The sequence below is a fragment of the Emydura macquarii genome, unplaced genomic scaffold (genome assembly GCF_026122565.2).
Source record: "Emydura macquarii macquarii isolate MOO-44397 ecotype Brisbane River unplaced genomic scaffold, CSIRO-AGI_Emac_v2 contig_1146, whole genome shotgun sequence".
NCBI lineage: Eukaryota > Metazoa > Chordata > Testudines > Chelidae > Emydura > Emydura macquarii.
In genome coordinates, this window is record NW_027131283.1 from 12,020,142 (window position 1) to 12,043,104 (window position 22,963).

Consider the following 22,963-nt stretch of genomic DNA (forward strand, 5'->3'; position numbering starts at 1 on the left):
CATAGTATTGTGTGCAGTGAGAGACTTTGGCTGTATGACTCATTACAGAGCATTACAGGGCAACATCAGCTGTAATGAATGCAAAGATATCCTTTCTGTGTTTCCAGGTGAGCAGTTATGCTCAGATCCTCAAAGGTATTTAGGCACCAAAATACCTTTTAGTTTCTGGGCCTTAGTCCCTCCATGGCCAACATGAAAGATAAAGTGTTTCCTGTCCTTTCATGTCAGTCACAGGTGAGTTATAACATTATTTATTATATTGTTCAGCAACTGTCCTTAATGCCAAAATATCAGAGTGGATCACACATCACGTTACTTAGTTTCTATAATTTCGCATAATAAATATCTTCAGCTAAACTTTTAGGCCCAGATGTTGCCACCTTTATTCAACTTTAGTAATACCTTACTCAACAAGTGGTCCCACTGAAGTCAATAAGGTTACTCATGGAATAAGGTACGAGGATCAACGTAAAGGTAGCAAAACTGGGCCCTTTGTGATTTGTGTACCAATCGTTTGTGTTTGGTTGTTTTCTTTTGGTCTTTTAACATTTGACATGACACTCAGTAATATGAGAAACAAGGTGTATTCTCGTGAAACTCTGTACAACTTGCAGGTCCACTAGTTTTTCCCAGGCCAGATCTACACTTATCTGAAAATTTGGCAGCAGTCGATGGGAGTTATGCAAGCTACTCAGAGTAGCTTGCGTAACTCTTGTCAACTTCTTACCTTCCATTGTGTGTGGCATCTTCACTGCACTGCACTGACGGGAAATCCGTTCCCGTTGATGCAGCGCTACGCCACTTGAGGGGGTGGTTTTAGTGCGTCGACTCCCGGATCGATTGAGCGGGTCTTCACTGACCACTCAATCGATCCAGAAAGATCAATCTGATTTGCCGTCAGTGTGTACATAGCCCCAATCATGGAAAAGTACAACTTTTTTCCTGTTTCTTTTAATGGTAATGGAGTCTCATAACTTTGACTATGAAAGAATCCCAGAGTTTGTGTATTTTTTCTGAATGTTTATATATTTTATAACCTGTCAAATTAAAAACTGCATAAGGAAACCATAATATGATTGGGCTGGACGTAAAATGGCAATGTTACTTTAGTGTGGATACATTGTTACCATCAAGAGGCATATCAGCTTTACTGGGCAGAATCCTCTAGCCACCACCCTGACACAAGGTAGAAGCTCTGAGCTCCCCACCCCAGTCTAGTAGGTGGAGAATGGTGGGGGGACATAGAGGGTTCCACGAGCCTCACTTTAACTGCAAAAGAGCCGCATGCGGCTCAATGGCCGCAGTTTGGCCACCTGTGGTATAAATGAATTTATTTTTCAAACTGATCCAGTTAATGCCAGTTATGGAGCTGATTTTTGTGCAGTGGCAGTTGAAATGAGGACAAATTAATTTCTCAAATGCCGCCAAATAATTCTCAGGACTGTTAAAATGTAAAAGTGATTTAACATGTACATGCCACAGACATAGGAAAGTCTGTGGAATGTATATGTTTCAAATATTGTAATAAATGGCATATGCATGGGATGCCTGGGAATTTTGTTTTTTGTTTTTTTTTAAATCTGATTTAGATTCACCTCTTCTTAATGCATATATGGGTTTCCTTTTGCAAGTGCTTGGACAACTAAACATATGTAATGTACTAAGTTGTATAATTTGTATGAATTGCCCTCTACTGGATTGAAAAGGAAAATGCCTGGTGGATGGTAGATAGCAGGTGATGTCGCTATGTTAGCTCACTGTGTAGAAAGAAGCTGGTGTTTTACAGATGATTGGGTTCTAGTTTATGCTGCTAAATCTACAGTATTTGTTTAGCTGCTGAGTGAGTCTGTGTACTATGAATCATTACAAGCAGTCACAATTGTGCCAAGCCTCATATAAATTTACTTCACCAAATGATAAAATGGAAATAAAACCCTGATTTAACTTATTTTAGCAACAAATGATTCCCCACAGAGATTCCACTCAATGACCACCTAGTAAACAACCTTTCTTCTAAAAGATGGCTTATTTGTTATTCTCTGAACAGAGATCATGCAGGCATCACAATACTCAACAACTGAAAATCTCCTTTAAGGATATGAAAGGAATATAAAAGAGACCGTTCCCAAAGTAAGAATCTGATTTGGTACTGAAAATTATAAGTCATATTAACAACTTAGGGATAGCCCATCTTCTATGCTGGGGAAACCTATCTAGGGGACAGGGAGCCCTCCATGTTTCCTCTGCTGGAGTTTCCAAGGGGGTGTTTCCTTTGGGAGATGAGATTTGCCCTTGTAGACATAAACCCTGTGTGCAAAGGGCCTATGTCTCTGTACTGGCTCCCAGATTTTCCCTCACGCTTTCCAGTTCTCATGGCAGTGCCAGAGGAAGGATCCTCCTCCAATCAATGACCCTGGACACCCTCCCCATTAAAGTGAATTCCACACCATGGAGGGGGAAAGCACCTGAATGTGATGGTTAAAGTACTCAAGAAGGGCTTGTGGGGAGCAGGGACAGTGTCCCTTTCTTTGTGAGCTAGTAAACACGATTAGTCAGAGCTTGTTCTTTTCATATAATTATAAGATGCATCCTCCTCCATGGAGTCTTCCATTTGCAGAAAAACCCAGTTTCTTCCTAAAGTTACCATCCAGCAAATTTCATCAAGGCTAAAAATACACAAAAATGGTGACTGATATGCACAGTTGTAGCTCTCCATCACGAAAGTTATAGCACTCATAGCATTGATACTGGCGGGCTGCTAAAACTGTTGTTGTAACATCTTGTAATTGGATAATGAGCTCATTGTAGTATTGGGGTTATGAGGAGGTGGGGTGGATCTGCTGTGTGATCAAATGAACTAATGGAGGTCTGGTATTTCTTCCAATATTTATTTTTCTACAAGAGCATTTCAACATGTAAAACAATCTAAAATAGCTTAACTGTTATATTTTTCAAACTGCATGACAAAACTATTCCACATTTCCTGTCCACACAAGTGCTATCAAGCCCTGATTTAGTAAACTACATCAGCATATGCCTAACTTTAAGCATTTGGACAGTCCCACTGAAGTTGACGGGACTACTCACATACTTCATGTTGGGCACGGGCTAAAGTACCTTGCTGAACAGGGGTCTTAGCAAGCTTCCAAAAAAATTCTTCAGCTTTCACCAAGCAAAAGCCTCCGACGCACAGTATAGGACTGAAGGATGAAGTTTTTATTTGAATGTATTTTACCATTAGAAAATATCATTCTCTTAAATTTCCAAAAGCCACACTCTCCCTTTAAACTGTTCTCTACAAAGTTTTCTCGCTAAAATATACACCCTTTAAAATGACATTTTACATAACGTGCCTGAGTCTCAGGTCTGCCCTAGCTGCTTTGCACCATTTGCAAATCCTGTTCTCCGCAGGATTATCCCTGCCTATGGGAGAGCTAAGTTGTCAAGAAATGAAAAGGTAACTCCTTTGTTTTTTTACTTTACTTTTTAATATTTTTGTGCTTCACTTCAAACCCTCAATCTTTCCAGCCTGACATGAGCAGGAAATGTCCTCCTTATCCATTGTTATTGCTTCCATATAGAATAGCCAGTAAAAGAGTTTCAGTCTTGATGACCATTTGGATAAGTGACTGGGCCTCAGCTCCTATAGTGGAGTGCTGTTAGATAGATGTAAAGTTATAAATAAGGGAACTGATTTAGTTAACACAATGAAAGCTTATGTTAATATGAAGAACAACACACTGTCTTGTTCTTCTGCTTTGTAGCACCTTCATTTAAGACAAGAGAGTTAAGCATATTAGTATATGGACTAACTACTTTGGAATGAACTGGTAGGAGGTGAGGCCGCTAGTGTCTTCCCAGAGGCCGAGGACATCAAAGGATAACAAAGTCTAGCTACTTTAATTTTATTTACCTGTGCAATCACCTCTACAGTTTCAGAATAGCTACGGCACTTCCTCACAGCAGAGCGAGCCAAAAAATCTTCAACCAGCCTTGTACCAAGGTTATATCCCCTAAGGCAAAGGAAAGAAAGTTACATGCCAAGTTACTGGACACTTTTCATCTCCTCCCCTTGTTCCTCTGTCTAGTCTCACTCTTTCTCTGTGCAAAATAGCTGCATGAACTGGGTCTGAAAAATGCTGTGGCCTGAGTGTGGTAGTATTTTGAGACATGGAGATTTTACTGGGCCCAATTCTTATTTATACTAAGGCCACTTTACATCACGCTGGCAGTGTAAAGTAGGCCTGGACCTAGTTATGGAAAGGGGGTTTAAAGTTGGCACAAATATAATTTATGCCCATTTTAGGGCCTCTTTGTATGACTAGAGTGATGTAAAGTGGCCTTACTGTAAATGTGAGTCAGGCCCTACTAGCTTGTCACTACTAAAGCCGTGGTTAGTGCCATCTTTCCCCATGTCATTCTCTGAAGTAAGATCTCGAAAGGGGATTCTCTGAGAAGACATCCTGAGCCTACAACTTGGCCAGCTGGGAATGTGATGACACCAGTAAACTATTGCCTATGAATGGCAATTTGGCATACCCAAGCATAGTCTGAGGGGCTGGCATATGCTTTTCATGACATCATTTGCTTAGGATGAAATTTGACAAGTTTAGATTCTTTGAAGCATGTGTGAAACAAGAATAGTTAGCAAAAAATAATAATACTAATTACAGAATAATTGGAAAAACCCATAAATAAAATGTTCCTGGTTAACTAACCACAGAGAAATCACTGCAGTGTTTTATAGCAATTCATTTCTGTGTTTTTTGCTGGGTGGTTGGACTTGATCACAAGTGGAGTCACATTCTGTTTTGTTCTATTTAGGTTCTTTTACCACGTTGGTTACTACAGTATATTAGCACTGCATGGTATGTCCCCTAGTTCCATGACTGGCTGAGCCCAGCCTACCTGATTAGGAGGCTTGGCAGAAATCATTTTCACTGTGGTTTTCAGAGAAGAGTTGTGTTTTGTGTGAGCTCCTGCAATAAGCTGTTATTTATGTATTACAAGAATAAAGGGAATATTTATTTGACCCTCTCCAGGGAGCCTGTCCCTTAGAGTTGGAGCTCCCTGAGTCCTGACACAGCTGTGATATTAATGTATTTATTAATGATGTTTCAGCAATCTCTCCTAGTCTCTCATAGAAACAAAAGGCACTCCCGCAGCAGGTCACATAACTTGGATTGCACAACAGGGGGGCCAGAGTCCAATTTGACCTAGGCATCTTGATTCATCTGCCTCCCATGGAAATTGTAGGTTACAGATGTTTTGATCCCTGCAACCTCTCTGAAATGGGTCATACAAGAGATGAGTAGATCTCCCATGCCTGCATTCTCTCCCTCCTCTGTTGTCTCTCCTCCATCATTATATACCTTCTCCTCATCCACTGCTACTCCCCTTCTCTTTGTCCTTCTTTCTCTTCTCCTCCTTCTCACTCCTCCTCTGAAATGCCTTCTCCACTTTCTCCTTCCTCTTGATTTCCCATCACCATAAAAGAATGTCTAAAGTGTCTGTTGTGCAACTTCTGCACAAAATTAGCTGCATCCCTTTAATCACATTTAAATTCAATTAAAATGTTCTAACAGAACTGGAATTCCAGAGAAATGAAATGGTCAATATAAAAAGGATGAAAGTTTGTAAAAATCTTCTCCAAATAAAATAAGTCCTTTAAATGCACTGCAAGCATTCTGAAGACAACCCTGGTTACTAAATGCAGAGAGATTCTGTAGCTAAATCATAGCAAATATTGTATAGGAGAGTTTGTAAAAGGAAAAGTTAATGAAACTGACACAACTGTCAATACAAGCACCTGGGCCAAGCTCAGAAATGCTTTTATTGATTTTTTTCCCCATATCCATTTAAACTCATTGTTTCTTAATCTCTCTCACCATCATTATGGGCCTTATTCAAAGCCCACTGCAATCAATGAAAAGTTTCCCATTGATTTTGGATCAGGCCCTATGACAAGAAGCCTAAAAGTTATACTATACCCAATGCCATGTTATAACAAAAAGCTTTCTGGAAGACTGAGGTTCAAAATAACCCAGTGTGGTGTACTGCCAAGCCAGGAAATATGTATTTATTGCCTGGCACATTTAGCTAAGTATCACCATTAGCTGCACTAGTAAATATTTCATTAGCAGTTATTAAAATATGTACATCACCAATACAAGAGAGTGCTCAGGTTATTTTTAGGTTTAACCTTTGGATCCATAAAATCAGCTGTAAACTAAAGTGACAAGTTTCTGCCTGACAACCTGTATATAGCAGAAACACAACAAACAGCCTTATTATTATATCTATGCATCTAGGACCTGCTACGTTCTAAACTTTGCTTCCAAAGTTGTGCTGCTTTCATCTTCACCGATGGTGCTGCATAAGCAGAAAAACGTATCAAAATAGCCCTGTTGGCAAAAATTCCAATAAAAACACTAGGCTTAATTCATATAAAATGTTAATGGTGTTAAATCGAGGAGTATGCTCATCCAATGTAAAAGAACGACACTTTGTAGGAAAAAGCTTATGTAGTAGGAGAGACCCAGAGTAGGACTCCACGCCTCCCAATGTGAACCTTTCCCTGTCTCTACCACAGAAGCTGTAAAGAACCTATATAGAATGTCCTGCAATATGTGATATTGATTGAGGCTGGGTGACGTGATATCAAGTGATTGATTCAATGAGTTTCTTTGTTTTTTTTTCTATTTGTGAGCAGATCAAGATTTTCTCAAACTGGTGCTGTCTTGAATAATGTTTGTGAATAACTATTGGCCTGTAATAGTTGTTTGCAAGCAGTTTGTGTGTCTATTAGTCAAAATTCCAGTTGTTTTGACTGAATGTGTAGATCACATGGTATGTTTCTGTTTTCTGAATGGATGAGCTTAACGCTTAAAGTCAGGTTTTGTTGGTTGGTAACGAATTCAGAAATTGCTTCCCACAAATTTTCTATAATATTATTATTTATTGTTTTCTATTATGGTAATCCTTAGGAGTCCCTGTCATGGACCAGGACCCCATTGTACTAGGTAGTGTACAAACACAGAACAAAAAGACCATCACTGCCCCATAGAGCTTACTTGTTTAAAATTCATTGCCCTGGTGAACATTCCTGCCATTCAACTCATTTGCTAGAAAGTCCATCGAAAAGAATCATCAAAGGGGGTCTGTATGGGGGTGATGGGTTCTAGGAACCTGTACCAGGACACAAGGCTCTTCTCTTGAACCACCTTGTCTAGTGCGAGAAAGTTTATTGTAAGCACTCTTGTGTCAAGGACTCTATATTCTTTTGTATTTTGCATGGTCCCAAACACAGTGCTATTATTCTACAAATAATAGACAATAAGGCTGGAGGAATATATATAGGTAGGTGGACATCACTAATGCTAAGCTGGATATGCAACGCAGAATAAACTTGTTACTTACATTCTGTCTAGACACTTGTTCACATCTTCATCCTTTTCATAGTCCTTACAGAGCTGGGCTACCAAAGCCCCATAGGTGAGCACAAAGAGTTCTCTACTCTGTCAAACAAAGGGGAAAATGAGCATGGATATGGTTTGCGAATGAAACAAACTAGGATCAAACTCTTATTGCTCCTCTTAAGCTCATTCAGTGTCTTGGAATAAAAAGTGCAAAATTTATTTTTATAAGAGCCTTCTGTCTATGGATACACAGTCAGTGAAATCCAGAGTGTGGGTTCAGTGGAGCTTTACTTTATTATTACCCCTTGCTTAGACCCCAGGATTGCAAGGGATCTGGGCAAACACTCCTTATGCCTGCATGGAGTACCATTTGCAAGACTGTGGTGTTTCTAATCTCATTGTTTCTTATACCTATAGCAACATGTTTGAATTTTGGAAGGAAGAAGAGTTGTAATATAAAAAAATATATCAATGACTAATACCAGGCATTCAGGATTATTGAATGAATTGGGTCTTTTGCAAAAGTAGCAGCAACCTGGATGGTGAAATTCACTTGCAATAGAAAAAGACACAATGGATCTGAGTCTTGTCATTTACACCTGTGCACAGTGAATGCAGAATGGATGCAGAAAGCTGTCAGTTTAGAACAGTAGCACTTTACATCCACTTTTGCACATGTTCTGCATGGGTGTAAATGACAAGGGAAAGCAGAGGAGAATCAGTCCCAAAGCTCCCTCCTCTTTCAGCAATCTAATAAGATGCCAATATTTTTAATTCTTTTTCATCAATAGCTCTTATTCAATTCCTAGTGCTATTGCACCACCAAATTCCTGAAGACTTTTATCCTCACACTATTTCTGCCACACAAATAAGTATATCTGTTACTTTCCACTTTTAAGCCAGAAGTCTGTCCTGCTACTAATGCTCCCCACTTTCTAAAATCCTCATGGCAAATCAACAAGGTAGGAAGGCAAACGCATGAACTGGCCAAGAGGAGATGGTATATTCAGGGATATCTGGTTATTTATCTATATTACGAAAAGTTGACCTTGACTTGCTAAACTGAGGTAGAAAGAGTTAACCTGGATTTACATTAGGGAAAATTCTTAGTGTACATAAAATCAGAGACACCAACACTCAGTTTACATGGAGTCATATGGTTCACTATAGAACTTTCAGAATTCTACAAAGCACTGGGTTCTGTCCTTTCTGGTTTACACCTAAGTGCCAGTGGCCTTCCATGATGGTGAGACTTCCCTATTAACACCAGACCTGGGCTCTTAGTAAGAGAGCATGAGAGCTCAGACACATACCCCAACAACGCAGCCATGGAAAATCAAGTATGAGGGCTCCTGCCACCTTGTACATCTAAGTGTACATAGTACAAGAGAAAATTAAGGGTTAAAGCTTGTCTGCATTAGGAAGTTGTACCAGTATAACAAATTTAGATAGGGATGTGGTTTTTTACTAAAATAGTTATACTCCTAGTGTGGATGCAGTTATATCAATATAAAGGTGCCTTTACCAGTGCAGGTTATTCCCTTACCCAGATGGGAATAGCAATACTGATATCAGCATGTTCATACCAATATAACTATCTCCACAGTAGGGGATAGTCACCCTTTTAACTGTCCCAGTGTAGTTAGAGTGGTACAACGTTTGTGTGTAGGCAAAAGCTTAGATTGTGCTTTTAGGCACAACCCTGAGTAAGGATTGGTAATAAACTGCATCAACCTGGGAGTAGCCCCCAAAGGCATAGTATTTCAGTGACACCTCTCTGGGACACACTTCCTCCTTTGCTCTGAGGTGGGGGAAGGGGTAATACATTATTGCCATCCTTGAAAGGATGCAGTTTATTTTCCCCCTCAGGCCTGGCCCTCTGCTCTAGCCAGTGAACAGGGGCAGGGTGAGAAAAGACTGCCTCTTCCCAGCCCCTTGCTCATAGAGGGGAATATCCAAAAAGCAGGGACAGTGCCTCAAAGCAAATCCAGACCCCAAATGCAGATAGGTTTTATTCAGTTGCTCAGCTGAGTAAAACAGGAGCACAATCAAGCCCTATATGAAAAGAATGAAATTCAACCCGATGGGTCATTCCTTCATTAGCAGAGGACTTTGTGAAATATGTCAAATGTAATGTTTTGTGGGGATGTTTAGAAGAAAGAAAACTATTCTGTCCTGCAGGACTTTTTTTTTTTTTTTAATTAAATGAAAATATTTGTCTATATCTGAAACACCTTGCACTGCTCGTGAATTGCTGAAAAATCCGGATGGATGGCAGGAAAAACAGTAATCTAGATTTGCTGCATACCATGTGATGTGCTGATGCAGAGGAGGAGAGGCTGGGTAAATGCCAGTCCTACAAGATAAAAAGAAGTAAAGAAAAATGACAAGAGTGCACACAATTCTTTATGTTGCTTCTGATGGAAAGTTAAAAGAAAGAAGCAAAATGTGATGGACTGAAATGTAAAGGCAGTTTAAAGAGAAATTTAAATTACATTGGCAGGAATAAGCCTAAGCATTTAGCACAAAGGGGACCCCGATTAGGGTTCTTAGATGCTACCACAATACAAATAATCTGAATAATTGTAACTTAACAAATCTCAGATAGTAATTGGAGCCAAGGTGAAATAGTCTGTTTTTGTCCTACTCTGCTATTTAGGTTTCTCATATCTGTGTCACATTTTTATTGTTGGTTAGTCTCATTCTTTTAAAGAAAAAGGTTGACCCTGGCTGGAGCTTTTTTAAGACAGCCTTTGTCACAGGCTTGGAGACAGACAAATATTTGTGGTGCCTGACAACAATAGACCTGCAGCACGAGCAGGATTCTAGCAGCCTGGGCAGGGAGCAGACCATGAGAGTGAACTCCAGCATTTGGCTGTGTTTGTGGGCAAGGCAGGGGAAAAGGCCAGTGGATCTACATGGATCTTGCTGTCACACACGCTAGACTGGACTCCTTGGGTTGCACTCCATTCTCAAGGAAAGGTTTCTGCTTTCCTACTCCTGGAACACTATGGATTGCCCCAACCTATAGCCCATTTACTAGCCTTGGACTGGAAACTGGAGACAGCATGTGACACATAAAAATACAGAGCTCAGTTTTGTTCTCATTAAGTCAATCGGAGCAGTATCAAGCTCACAGAGGCAAATCCTTCCTGCCTTATAACATGATTATGCCTATTGACATCAATGGGAATTAGTTTCATTTTATTTATATATGGCAGTGTCATAACAGTCCCACCTGAGCTCGGCCCTATTGTGCTAGGCTCTGTATGAACACATATATAGAGATGGCCACTCCTTCAAAGAGCTTGTAAATAAGAGAAACAAAGGCCAAAAGGGGAGACAGAAGCAACTTGCCTAAGGCCACACAGCCGATCAGTTGCAGAATCCAACTCTTCTGACTACGAGGTCAGTCACTGGACCACACTGCCAAAGCACCTCCTTTCTGACCTGAAACACCCCATTTCTTTTCATCTTGAGCAGAGGCTACTAGTTGGGCAGATTTATATAAAATCCTGTGGTGGGTTTGTTATCCAGATCTTTCCATAGGAGACTAGACTAGTGCTGACTAGTTAGTCATCATTTCATCGTTTCATTTTCATTGATGACCAAAGCCTTATTTCTCAAAACAGACGGCATAGTGCCCTATGCCATTGTGCCAGCTAGCACCCATGGAGGGTACTTTTGAATAGCAATTAAGAACTATATTATATCAAAAATGGGTTGGCGAAAGTGAGGCCAATTCACCTTAAGTTCTTAGAAATAAGAAAACACTTCATCTGTACTTCTGAGCAAAGTTACTTAATGGGGAGATCCAGAAATGAACATCCTTGTGCATACACATTTGGCTGGCAGGCTCCTGGACAAAAAATTAGAACCAAGTGTTTTTAGGGCAGGTTTTCAATAGTTGACTATTTCGCCCCTTAAAACCCCAGTCAGAGAACTAAAGAATCATTGATAACCTTGGTTTTCTGGCCCTTTTCATGGAACAGAATATTCTTCTTTTATTTTTATTTTTTAGTACTCATGCAGTTTCAGAAATGCTTCAAGGATAGTTTCACATGCCACGTTTTTAAAGTAGACATTGGAATATTAGGCAATATTAACAGATACTGCACTTGATCAAAATACTGAACAAGCATAATAGTTGGAACAGCAAAAGGTCTCATTTCAGTATGAGTTTGAACATTGTTTTCAGTGGGAGCAGATTTTGGCCTAAAGGGCCAGCTCCTACCCTGTGACGTGCAGGTCGTTATTTCCTATCCTCCCATGCAAGAGGAGTGCAGGATCTCTCCCTAGCACTAGGAAAGAGGACTGACCTCAGTGCTGGCCAAGCACCACAGCCACAAAAGGGTGTGGTCTGCCATCAAGGAGGCATGTTTAGCTCTCCAGCCGAGCCGCTCACATGCTGCAGCTTTGCCTAAGCCATCTGTCCCTGCAACTGCAAATGGCTCATGCTAGGTGCATGGCTGACACTGTTCTGCTCTCCCCAAAATGAGGGCAGAGTTCTGCCATATGGATTCACCACGTTCTGGATCAGAACTGGCTGAAAAACATTTCATATCACAATCAGAGTCACAGGAGGAATTAGAATGTTTCTATAGCAAACGTTAATGTTGGTTGTTTCACAAATACTTTTAATACCAAGATCTGATTTGGTAAGGAACTTAAAAACAAACAAACAAAACCCACACTAACTTTTAAGTCACAGAATTGGCTGCTCACAAGAGGGTTAATATTTTCATTGAAGCCATAAATGTCTTCAGTGCGGCCATTCTAAAATTGACAGCGTCATCCCTTGGTACATAGATTTACTGAAATTCGGTTCACTTATCTACTTTCTAGCTAGTCTACCATCATGACTGTACAAAACAATACAACACTTCAATAAAAGAATAGCTAGCTACAGTTCCATGTGCAGTAATATTTATATATTCAAATAAGCCTTACTATTTTGTGATTATCTTGTCTTCTGTTCGTTGGCCGTGACATGTTGCTTGAACAATGGTGAACTGTAAGATTTATATCTTTTTTCCTTTAAGAAGCATTTTCCCCTCCAGTTACTGTATTTCTTTCTTCACCCTTCCTAAAGTTTTCTTCTCTCTTCTGTTCTGTCTTTGCACTAGATCCGTTTGCTGCACTCTGTGCTGTAGCTGATGCTCCTCCTATTCATTACAAGCATGAAACCTTTTAGGAGAAATTTGCTTGGCAACAGATCTGCTTCCCAGCACAACCACCTAAATAGCTGCTCCATCCAGAAGAATGAATTGTAATCCAAATACACAACAGCTGCATCTCACTGTGTGAAATCAAGCCAGGCAACACCAAGGGATTCTAAATTCTTATGCTCTGAGGGATAACAAAGTTGGCCTATTGTTCATGCCAGCAAATGAAAGCTTCCACAATAGAAAATAAAAACACAAATTCAGGAAACTGAGGAACAAGATAATCATTCCTTTGATTCTTTTCAAGGATAAAATCAAGGATCTATATTCAGCTGTAGGCTTCTGCTGGGCTACTATTGACAGGGCCAGGTAGGAGAAAGCCCACCTAGAGGGTAGATGCAGGGATGCAAGGCACCTGCAATCTCTGTGCCAGTGGGGCCCAGAACAAGTAGCACAGTGGCACAGACCCCAAAATGGGCAGCATTGGCCAAGAAGGGTGTGTAGCAATGGCTGCAAGAGAAGGAGCTGATTCAATATATCTTCCAGGCAGCCTCTGCTAATGGTGTTCCCAAAGTACCTCTCCTACAGCTTATAGTACCTTGGGAAAGCACTTCTGTAAACAATAACTCCCCTTACAACGGAGCATTTACCATCACCCTGGGTGGCAGATGCCCCTGCTGGCAGAGAGGGGCATGCAATTTACATCCTCCTGCACCAGACGAGATTAATTTAGCCCATTTTGCCAATTTAGTTTAGGTTCAAATTTAGGTAATGGTCACACATAAGTTTAGAAATGTGTGGGGTGGTTATAATCCTTAATGGGCCAGCTTCTGCCACCTGGACTTATCGTGAATACTGTCTAGCTCCACGAATAGTCCTATTGACTCCAGTGAGGCAAGGGTACTGGAATCTAACCTACAATGAATGGAAATGTTTTCATTAATTCGTTTTCTATAATACTCAGTCCAGTGTTAAGAAGTAAGTAAATATTCCCCTGCAGGATTGGGAATGTGAGAAAAAGTTAGTTTAAAAAACCCAAACAAAAAGTAAATTAGGGGTAAAATTTTCAAAATGTGCCAGTACTGTCATCAAAAGTGATCTAGGGCAGGATTTAAAAAAATATTTAGGCACCTAAAGATGCAGAAAGGCGTCTAATGGGTTCCTCATTGCCTAACTCCCATTGCAAAAACACACAGAGACCCTGTCTACACTTACCTCTGAGATTCGGCAGCAGTCGACGGGAGTTACACAAGTTACGCAAAAAACTTGTGTAACGCCTGTCGATTTCTCTCCTCCTCTTCTGCACACCGTCTTCACTGCTCTGCGCTGATGGGAACTGCTTTCCCATTGATGCAGCACTACGCCACTTGTGATGGTGGCCTTAGTACGTCGATTTCTGGATCGACTGAATGGGTCTTCATTGACCGCTCAGTCGATCCAGAGAATTCAATCTGACGGCAGCGACTTTGCCGCTGTCAGTGTAGCTGTAGCCATAGATACATTTAAAAAATATTATTACAAATATATTAACAGTGCCTTTTTATTTGATGTACATTTTATTATCTTTAATTCCCGTTAACGACTGTAATAAAGTAAAATAAGCAGTGACAAATCACAAAACTGACAGAATGTCTACTTTAAACCAGCACTATTTGTATCTCTCAACATTAGCTTTTTCCCCAGCTCAGGCTATACAGGACAAATGATCTGAATGTACTTGGTTAATCTGGCAGACTTGAGGTGGTAAAGCCTTGATTCTTCAGAGTTCCTAAATACATGTTTAACTTTGAACACGTAAATGATCCTGCTGAAATCAGTGATACTGTTCATGTGCTTAAAGTAAAGCACATGCTTAGATGCTTGACTCGATTGGGTCTAGATAAGTAAAAATGTTCCATTTGATTAGAAACCAGTAAAGTTAACAATGAGTTAAAAGATCCAGATTAATTTTATCTTTACCCATTCATTGCTACCTGTCTCTTTTCCCTCATCTTTTATGCAAAGGGTTAGTTTAATACACTGGGTAGACAGCATTAAGCAAAACCAATATCTACAATGTTTAGACACAAAACTGAATGTGAACTGGAGGTTATTTCATATATTGGGAGAATCATTTTCCTTCTATTATTCAGAATTACTATTAGGAACGGGGAAGGGAGAAAGCAGAAAGCTAGAAACCATGCATGGCCCAATGGGGAAAAATACCCCTTTCTTATATGATTGTCATACTTAATAAAATCTGCTGCACATATTCCTGATACGGAACTTTGCAGTTGATCTATCAAATGCATTTAAGTTACAAAACTCATCATTTTATGATTTGTTAAGTCTCTATTATAACACAATATATCTGAAATGTTATTAATATTGAACTATATGGCAAAATTTTAATTATAGTAATATGTATGTATATATGTAAGAACAGTAGGACAATGGGACAAACTGCATGGAGAAGTTGTGGAATCTCCTTCACTGGCAGTTTCCAAAAGGAGGCTTGATAGCCATCTGTCTTGGATGATTTAGACACAACAAATCCTGCATCTTGGCAGGGAGTTAAACTAGATGACCCTTGCAGTCCCTTCTAACCCTATGGTTCTATGACTCTATGATTCTATGTGTGTGTGTGTGTGTATACAAAGAAAGAGAGAGATCTCTACCCTCTGTTGTTGGGAATAAAGGACATACAGGCCCTTTACTCCTCTGCACGGAGGTTCTGGGTTAGTATGACTGATCCTCAGGATACTCGGGCTGCTAAGCGAGGGCATGTGAATAGGAAAAGGGGAAATTACTTAGGTCCCACTTCTGCAAACACTTTGGCACAGGTTTCAGAGAGCTACCTCAGCATCAGATGTATTTGATTTGTATTCATTATTGGATCCAGACCTAAAGAAACATTACAGCTAAAGATTTCTGACTGCGGACACTTTGTTTTAATGCACACAGTAAAAATGTTGATCTCTGATATTATGAGCTTTCTTATTTTTAAAGGGAAATATGAATATTAAAACAGCCATAATTTAAATGGTTTGCTTCAGATCTGAGTTGTGCTTTGTAAGTCTTTCCTGAGTATGATGATCCAACAATATTATTTACAAAATAGCATGAAAGGAATAAAAAAACAAAACACCCACACAACAACAATGCTGCAGTACAAAGTTGTTTTACTGGGTTTACAGATTGCTAATTCAACAGTCTTGAGTTTACTCTTGATGGACTTCTGGTCAATTTTATATCTAATTATTTCTGAGTGAAAGAATGAAGACTTGGGAAAGCCTCCCTCACCTAAAAAGCAAAACAGAAAAGTGTATGTCCAAAGGATGCTCAGCTGAAATCAGTGGAAGATTTTAAAATGATCTGAAGCTTAATGAAAGACAGTCATAAAATAACTCCTGAAAACAATACAGGAGAAGCCATAGAGGTTTGATTTTCCTAATCACAAAGGTGGAGGAAATACCTGTAGAAATGTCATTCAAGTGATGCATGAATTGTATTTCATCTATAAATAGGTGGAAAATCATGTGGTATTGGGAGAAAATAAAGTTTTAAAAGGCACTGGCCACAAGTTCTGCAGATGACACTAAAGAAGTATTGTCTTAGTTTGTGTGCTGAGGAAGTTAGTTAAACAGAAATTAAAAAGATACAGTGCCAAAAGTAAAATCCCTGAAAACTGCATGGAAACTTTTTAAGACATCATAATAGAAGATCAATTTAAATGTATACCCCAAATTAAAAAATATAATAAGAGAATCAAAAAAGTGCCACTATGGCTAAACAACAAAGTAAAAGAAGCAGTTAGAGTCAAAAAGGCATTTTTTAAAAAGTGGAAGTAAAATCCTATAGAGGAAAATAGAAAGATCATTAACTCTGGCAAATAAAGTGTAAAAATATAATTAGGAAGGTCAAAAAAGAATTTGAAGAACAGTTAGTCAAAGACTCAAAAAATAACAGCAAAAAAAGTTACATCAGAAGCAGGAAGCCTGATAAACAGCCAGTGGGGCCAATGGTAAATCGAGAGGCTACAGGAGCTCCCTAGGACAATAAGCACTTAAGAAAGTAAAAATGCCCATATTGGACCAGACCAATGGTCCATCTAGCCCAATATCCCGTCTTCAACTGAAGTCAGTGGAAAATATGGGTGTTCAACATCTCTAAAAAGGTGAGTCGACATATCTCAAATTATGCATTAAAAAATTCAGAAGTCACTTTTCAAAACGTTGATCTGAAATGCTCTGTTCCTCAGCTTTCTCCATCTGTAAAATGGGACTGAAGATATATAAAAAGATTAAACGCATGATATATGGGCTAATTATTAGCTAATGGGCTAATATAATTTATGTGTTTGAACCAGGCTTATCAGTATATAAAGTGAATGGCAGACATAACACAACATTACATTCTTGAAAATCTTTCATAAGTCTAGTTCATGTTGACAAAGACACTTTTTAAACCTGTTTGGTGGCATACGTAATATGACCTGATAGTTGCAGTCCTGTGTCTCCTGGACAGAGGTTAGATTGAGCCAATGCTTAATGGGTGGTAAGAAGCACAAGTGTTTCTCCGGCCCCTAAGTTTCTGCATAATGTAAACTTCCATTTGATTAGAAAATAAGTAGAGGTGGTTGAAAAACGAGATAATTTATCACAAATCCCTTTTTTTGATTGGAACGCTTTAATATTTCTGACTGGCTCTAAAATTAAATTTCTTGCCTATTTTACTAAAGCTATCACTATCTACAAGCCTTTTGCCAAAGACTGGACACCAAGATACAATTCTTCAAGGTGCCGAGTACTCTGGCCTGAAACTATTTAAGTGTGTGCTTAAAGTTAAGCATATGAGTAGTCTTACTGGATTCACTGGGACTATGCGTAGGCTAAGTGCTTTTGCTGGATCAGGCCAGAGTGCTCAGGGTCCAGCGCCAGTGGAAGAAACATTACTAAACATGGCATAGCTGTGGAATGAGGAAGATGAGGGACTGACTTTAACAATTACTATAGTAAAATGCATATTTTATAAACTCTGTGATACCAGTAATAATAATAATTTTTAATTGTCACTGTTTGGATCATTTTGGTAGGATAATGTAGATTTTTTTAAAAATAGGATTGTCCATCAAGCTGTCAGCATGTAGAAATTAGAAGCAAGCTGAACCAAAATCCCAAATCCAAAGACTTCAGACTTTGGGGATTTGAAAACCATAACCAAACATGCAGCTAATACTCATCTGTTTGTACTATAAACACTGTTGACTTGATGAAATGGAAGAAATAAAAACAAGGGCATTACTGTCTATGTTACTATAATGCTGCAAAGAATTAAGCACGAGGAACTTATGAACACAAGTAGTTTCATGGGACTTACACACCTGCTTAAGTCATTGTAAGATTGGGACCTTATTCACGTGCTTAACTTGAGTAGTGTGGTCGACATCAGGGGGATTATTCCAGGGTAAAGTTAAGCACATATTTAAGTGTCTGTAGGCTCTGGGCCTCTTATTTCACCTTCCATCTGCCAAAGTATAAACTTTTTATTTAAAAGAAAAGTGTTACTTGTTTTAGGGGAAAAAAGCATTCATTTAACAAAATGCATCCTTGATTAACTCCTGTAGTCTTTTATTTTATTTGAAATAGGCTTAGTGATGTTATCCTACATCACCCTGGGTTCGGCTCTGGTGGCTACCATTTCAAGATCAACAGAGAAAGTCACCTCTGCTACTTGTTTCAGATTTAGAGCCTCCAGGAACACATGAAGACCAAGGACAGTGACACATACATTCACAAGTACTATGTCTAGTCTGTATTACAAGTTTTATTAGAGTCACAAGCAAGGTGATGATTACCCAAGCATATATAAATCCTAAGAATACCCATGCACAAGTTATATAGTCATACTCACATCCTCAAAGATATTCCTAAGATCTGATGGATTCCTCACCAATTGATCATCAGTAGAAGGATGGTTCCTGCTGGGGTTTTCCCAGAGGTATACCCAATTTTACCCAATCCAGGAACCCTCCTTTATATTGTAATTCTAACTACACCTAACACTCTATACATGTGCATACAGGTGTCAACCCTCTTTTTCCTTATCTGTACTTCCACACTCCATGAATATTGGGGTGCCCCATTTTTCATAGGTTGTTTGTAGTTCCTCTTATTTTCATTAGCATCTATGCATAACGTACCCTAAAAGATGTATTGTAAAAGATGTTACAATGAGGTATCTTGTGATCTTGAACGGTACATTGCAGTCGATTTTCTGCAACATCACCTGTTGGCACATCTTTTTCAGTAGTCTTGTGATCTTACTGGCATAGGGTCATTCTTTGGTCACTTATGTCAAGCATTACTAAGCCTGTGGCCTAGTATGGCTAAGCTGAAATCTCACAGGCCTCAGACTGCCATTTGCGCCCTGCTTTACTTAGATACCTAATGCATACTTATCACTCCTAAATACTTATCAGTCTTATACTTCTATGATCCTACAGTCTAAGTCTATTTAGCATACATTCATTATGTGTAACATAGCATAAACTGAATCATAACATCTCACAGCATAACAATAAATGGATAATAAAATGAACTAACTGACTACATCCAGCTGTAAAGAGATTCTTGTTAAGAGCCAAGGGGCTAGCAAGAAAGTCTTGCTTTATTAGTCACTACTGAACTTGCCTTTTTTTAGATAGCTGGCTGGCTTTTCACCACAGTGGTAACGATCACTGTCTTTCTGTCCTATTGTATGGCAAGATATTTCCATTCAGCTTCCCATACCTAGATACTGGGCCTTTTATATCTGTAATGAGCCTGAACTCTTTGAGGAAGCTGCAGACCAGTACTCCAGGCTCTACGCCACCTTGCATGTTAAGAAGTTCTTTGGTTTTGCCCCAGGGAGCAAAAATGTGAAGGCAATCCATATCCTCTCCCATGGGGACTGGCTATCCATTTCAGGACTGACCTCCTAAAATTTGTGGTTGAAGACCACTATGACTGAGCAGTTAAAGACCCCATGAATGGAAAATAGTTTAAGATTGATGAAAAATCTAGCTCAAACAATGCTGAGCCTGCACCAGCATCTTAAACACACACATTAAATCATTAAATACACTCTTTAGCCCCATATATGAATATGAAAGCAGATACTTCAGATTGTGTCTACATGTGTTCTTGTCCTCCTATCGCATTCTTTACAGTGACACATGGAGACTCATTCACAGTTGAGCTTTGTTTTTATGGTCCATTGTTGAGATTGCTCCCTCATTTGTTTACACTCCCATCTCCTTATTCTCTTCCCCTCCTCACCCAACGTTTTTAGGGCATGAGACTTACCATATGTTGAGATTTAGAGGCCTACTCTGACCCCACCCTTTGTAGCCCTTCTCCAGTGGCCTGAGCAATGGAAAATGCCTATTGAAGAGTATTATAGCTCAACAATTTCTCATTGATTTATTTTTGTATCATTTTTTAAATGAAATAAGTTTAACCCTGAGCCATCTTCCCACCAGCGATGGGTATAATGTCATAAAATGCAGCTAGGTATAAATGCTAGGTATAAAAGTTATATCATGTACAATAAACGCCTGCAGCTATGGACATTGCATTTGCAGAGTAGTTTGTCAGTTACCGAGACAGACAAATCTTGGAGTGGTGACTAAAGAATCTTATTTTAAACAATAATTTTAAATTGATTCTGATAAAATAAATCTCCATTGAAATGAATAGGAGAGAGGGTTAAGTTAATTTCCATATGAAAGATGTCTATGCATGACTTCTTTTAGTGTGGGGATGTTGTCATACATCAACAAACACACAATCCTTTATAGATGAGGGATCTGAGTCTAGTGGCATGGAATCCAAGACGACTGGAAACCCTTAATCTGCTGTCCACTTTCGTCCGCCTTCACAGCCGTTGGAAAGGGGGTTCCACGTTTCTTTCACCTGGTCCGCCGTTGAGGTCTTCTTGGTTTGCTCTTAGTTGGGAACCTTCCCCTCGATCTTGCCGCCATGGGTGACCCTACCAGGAGCATGAAGCTCCAGACGACCTTGCTCTCAGGATCATTGGAACATGCAAGCCTCTCCACCACTACAAGGTAGTGCACTGGGAAAGAGAAACTACTTCCCTAAATGTGTTCCATTTTACATGATTCAGTCTCTTCCCTATGCCCCTCTTCAGGATTTTTTGTTTGTTTGTTTGTTTTTTTTGAGTGAGTTTGCTGGTATTAGTAAAATCAAAAAAGGAATAGATGGCTGATGAGTACTTGGAATTTGACCCTCCTTGTCATGTTCAGTGGGAAAACTGTTGGATTCAATAAGAGAAAGATCCACATGGTCTGTGTATTGATAAACAATCATTATGTCCAGAAGACCATTGTTTAGCTCCTGAATATAGGAGCCTGGAGTAGGGATTGTGCTAAAAAGCCAATCTAGGTGAGCATAACTTTGTGTGTGTGTGTGTGTTTTTTTTTTAATCTGTAAAAAAACAAAAGCAGGCATTTTGCAGATCAGATTTGCATATCAGATGTAATCAATGGGGGAGATGCAGTATGTTATCACCTGATAATTCTGTCCGCAAAACTTCTTCTGGCTTTTCCAGAATTAATGATCTGTAGTATAATTGCATCTATAACTTACATGACCAATTTGGCAAATTTAAAAATAAATATAACTGCACCATATTATTAGTCTGGTAACTTAACTGATCTAGAGAAAGTTGATTTGACTTCAATTTAGAGGAGAGACTGTCATGTTAAAAGCTTTTGAAAACAAATGTCCTTACTGCAGTTATACAGATAACACCATAAAGAATTAAAATTGAATACTTTAAATGTGTAGGCTAGGATTTTCAATGGGAGTTGTGTACTTAACTTTCTTATGCTCCTCTTAAAATCCCACCAATACTCTATATTTTTTATTTTTTCCATTTTCTGTGACTTTGGACAATAAAAACAAACTAGTGGGTTTTGCTTTCATAGCTCCCATGCACCATAGCAGCACCATGATGCAATGTTTAGGGTTAAGAATAAGCTCTATTTGGATGTGGAAGCTTTTTCATTAATTTTTTTTAATTCATGGAGATATTTCTACTTGATTTTATATTTTATAAAACTTGTGTTTACAAGCCCTAAATTAATATGATAGCGCCTCCCAGAAGCACTTTCACCTCCCAAAATTAAAGTGCAAATATTTAAAATTTGTGATTGCTTTTTAAAGATGGTTGATATGTTGGGATTTGAAATTTGTTTATAATATCTTTTATATAGTAGTCATTAACAATACCACTTAGCTTCTGAAGTCCACCTGCCAGAGAACTGTATTCCTGAGAGAGTGTACCATAGCTAACAAAAAAGCAATTAGCTGGTTTGAGATGTCATGTGTTTTCTCTTCTTAAGTATATTTAGACTGCAGAGTAAGGCATAGCTTTCAAAAGAACTTGTAACTATTGGAAATCAATAAGTTGGCATTGAGCAGAATAACTGTGTCTGCTGAAAGCTGAGTCATCTCTTTCAAAATCAATTCAAACTTCTACCTCTTTCACTTTGGAGCTCGAAGTGTCCACTTTTCCTCTATCCTAAAATCAGCTGTTGAAAAATTAGAGCTTGTGAAACAGACTGAGAAGAGTGTGCTGACCATAATCACACCAAAATGATTTATCTTAAAACCATTCTATATACACTATTACAGGTGTGGGCAGGGGCCATTTATCCACATACAATTGCTAAAATGCTATTCACAGTCTATCTTTAAGGTACCTAAGCCAGATACTTCAGTATTAACTCTCTGTGTAAACTCTGACATTGCCTTGGCCCATTCTACATTTGTAACTTACATGGTACATATAACCAAAGAATTCAAAGGTACTTGACAGATTGCTGAGGAAATTTCCTTGAGTATTTGCCAATGAATCTTAATCATGACCTTTAGCACAACTGCTATTTCATCCTGGAGCCAGCCTGCCTGCCATCTTGCTGGGTAGTCTTGTGGTATGGACCTCAGTTTTTAGTATTAGAGAAACGTAGGGCTGGAAGGAACCTCAAGAAGTCAAGTCCAGCCCCCTGCGCTAAGGCAGGACCAAGTAAAGCTAGACCATCCTTGACAGGTCCTGTCCTGTTCTTAAAAAACTCCAGTGATGGGGATTCAGCAACCTTCCTTCCAGAGCTTATACTTAGTATCCTTATACTTAGAAAAATGTTCCTAACAGCAAACTGAAACTTCCCTTGCTGCAGTTTAAGCCCATTACTTCTTGTCCTATCTTCAATGGACACAGAGAATAATTGATCCCTATCCTTTTCATTACAAACCTTAACCTGCCTGAAGACTGTCATCAGCTCACCCTTCAGTTTTTCCCCCTCAAAACTAAACATGCCTGCTTTTTATTTTTAACCTT

General features: G+C 39.1%; 1 protein-coding gene across 2 annotated transcripts in view; it reads right to left on the reverse strand.

The window, feature by feature from the left end:
* Positions 1-12,437, reverse strand: part of TRAPPC3L (trafficking protein particle complex subunit 3L) — a 33,749-nt gene extending 21,312 nt beyond the window's left edge. Inside the window, exons 1-4 of one of the 2 annotated variants that reach the window (XM_067546781.1) lie at positions 12,369-12,410; positions 9,727-9,774; positions 7,420-7,517; positions 3,914-4,013 (exon numbers count right to left, since the gene is read on the reverse strand). In XM_067546781.1, the coding sequence (XP_067402882.1) occupies positions 3,914-4,013; positions 7,420-7,517; positions 9,727-9,774; positions 12,369-12,410 (288 nt within the window). Of the gene's footprint in view, positions 1-3,913; positions 4,014-7,419; positions 7,518-9,726; positions 9,775-12,368 lie in introns of both variants that reach the window. The other variant, XM_067546782.1, reaches the window with a different exon arrangement.
* Positions 12,438-22,963: the final 10,526 nt, after the last annotated feature.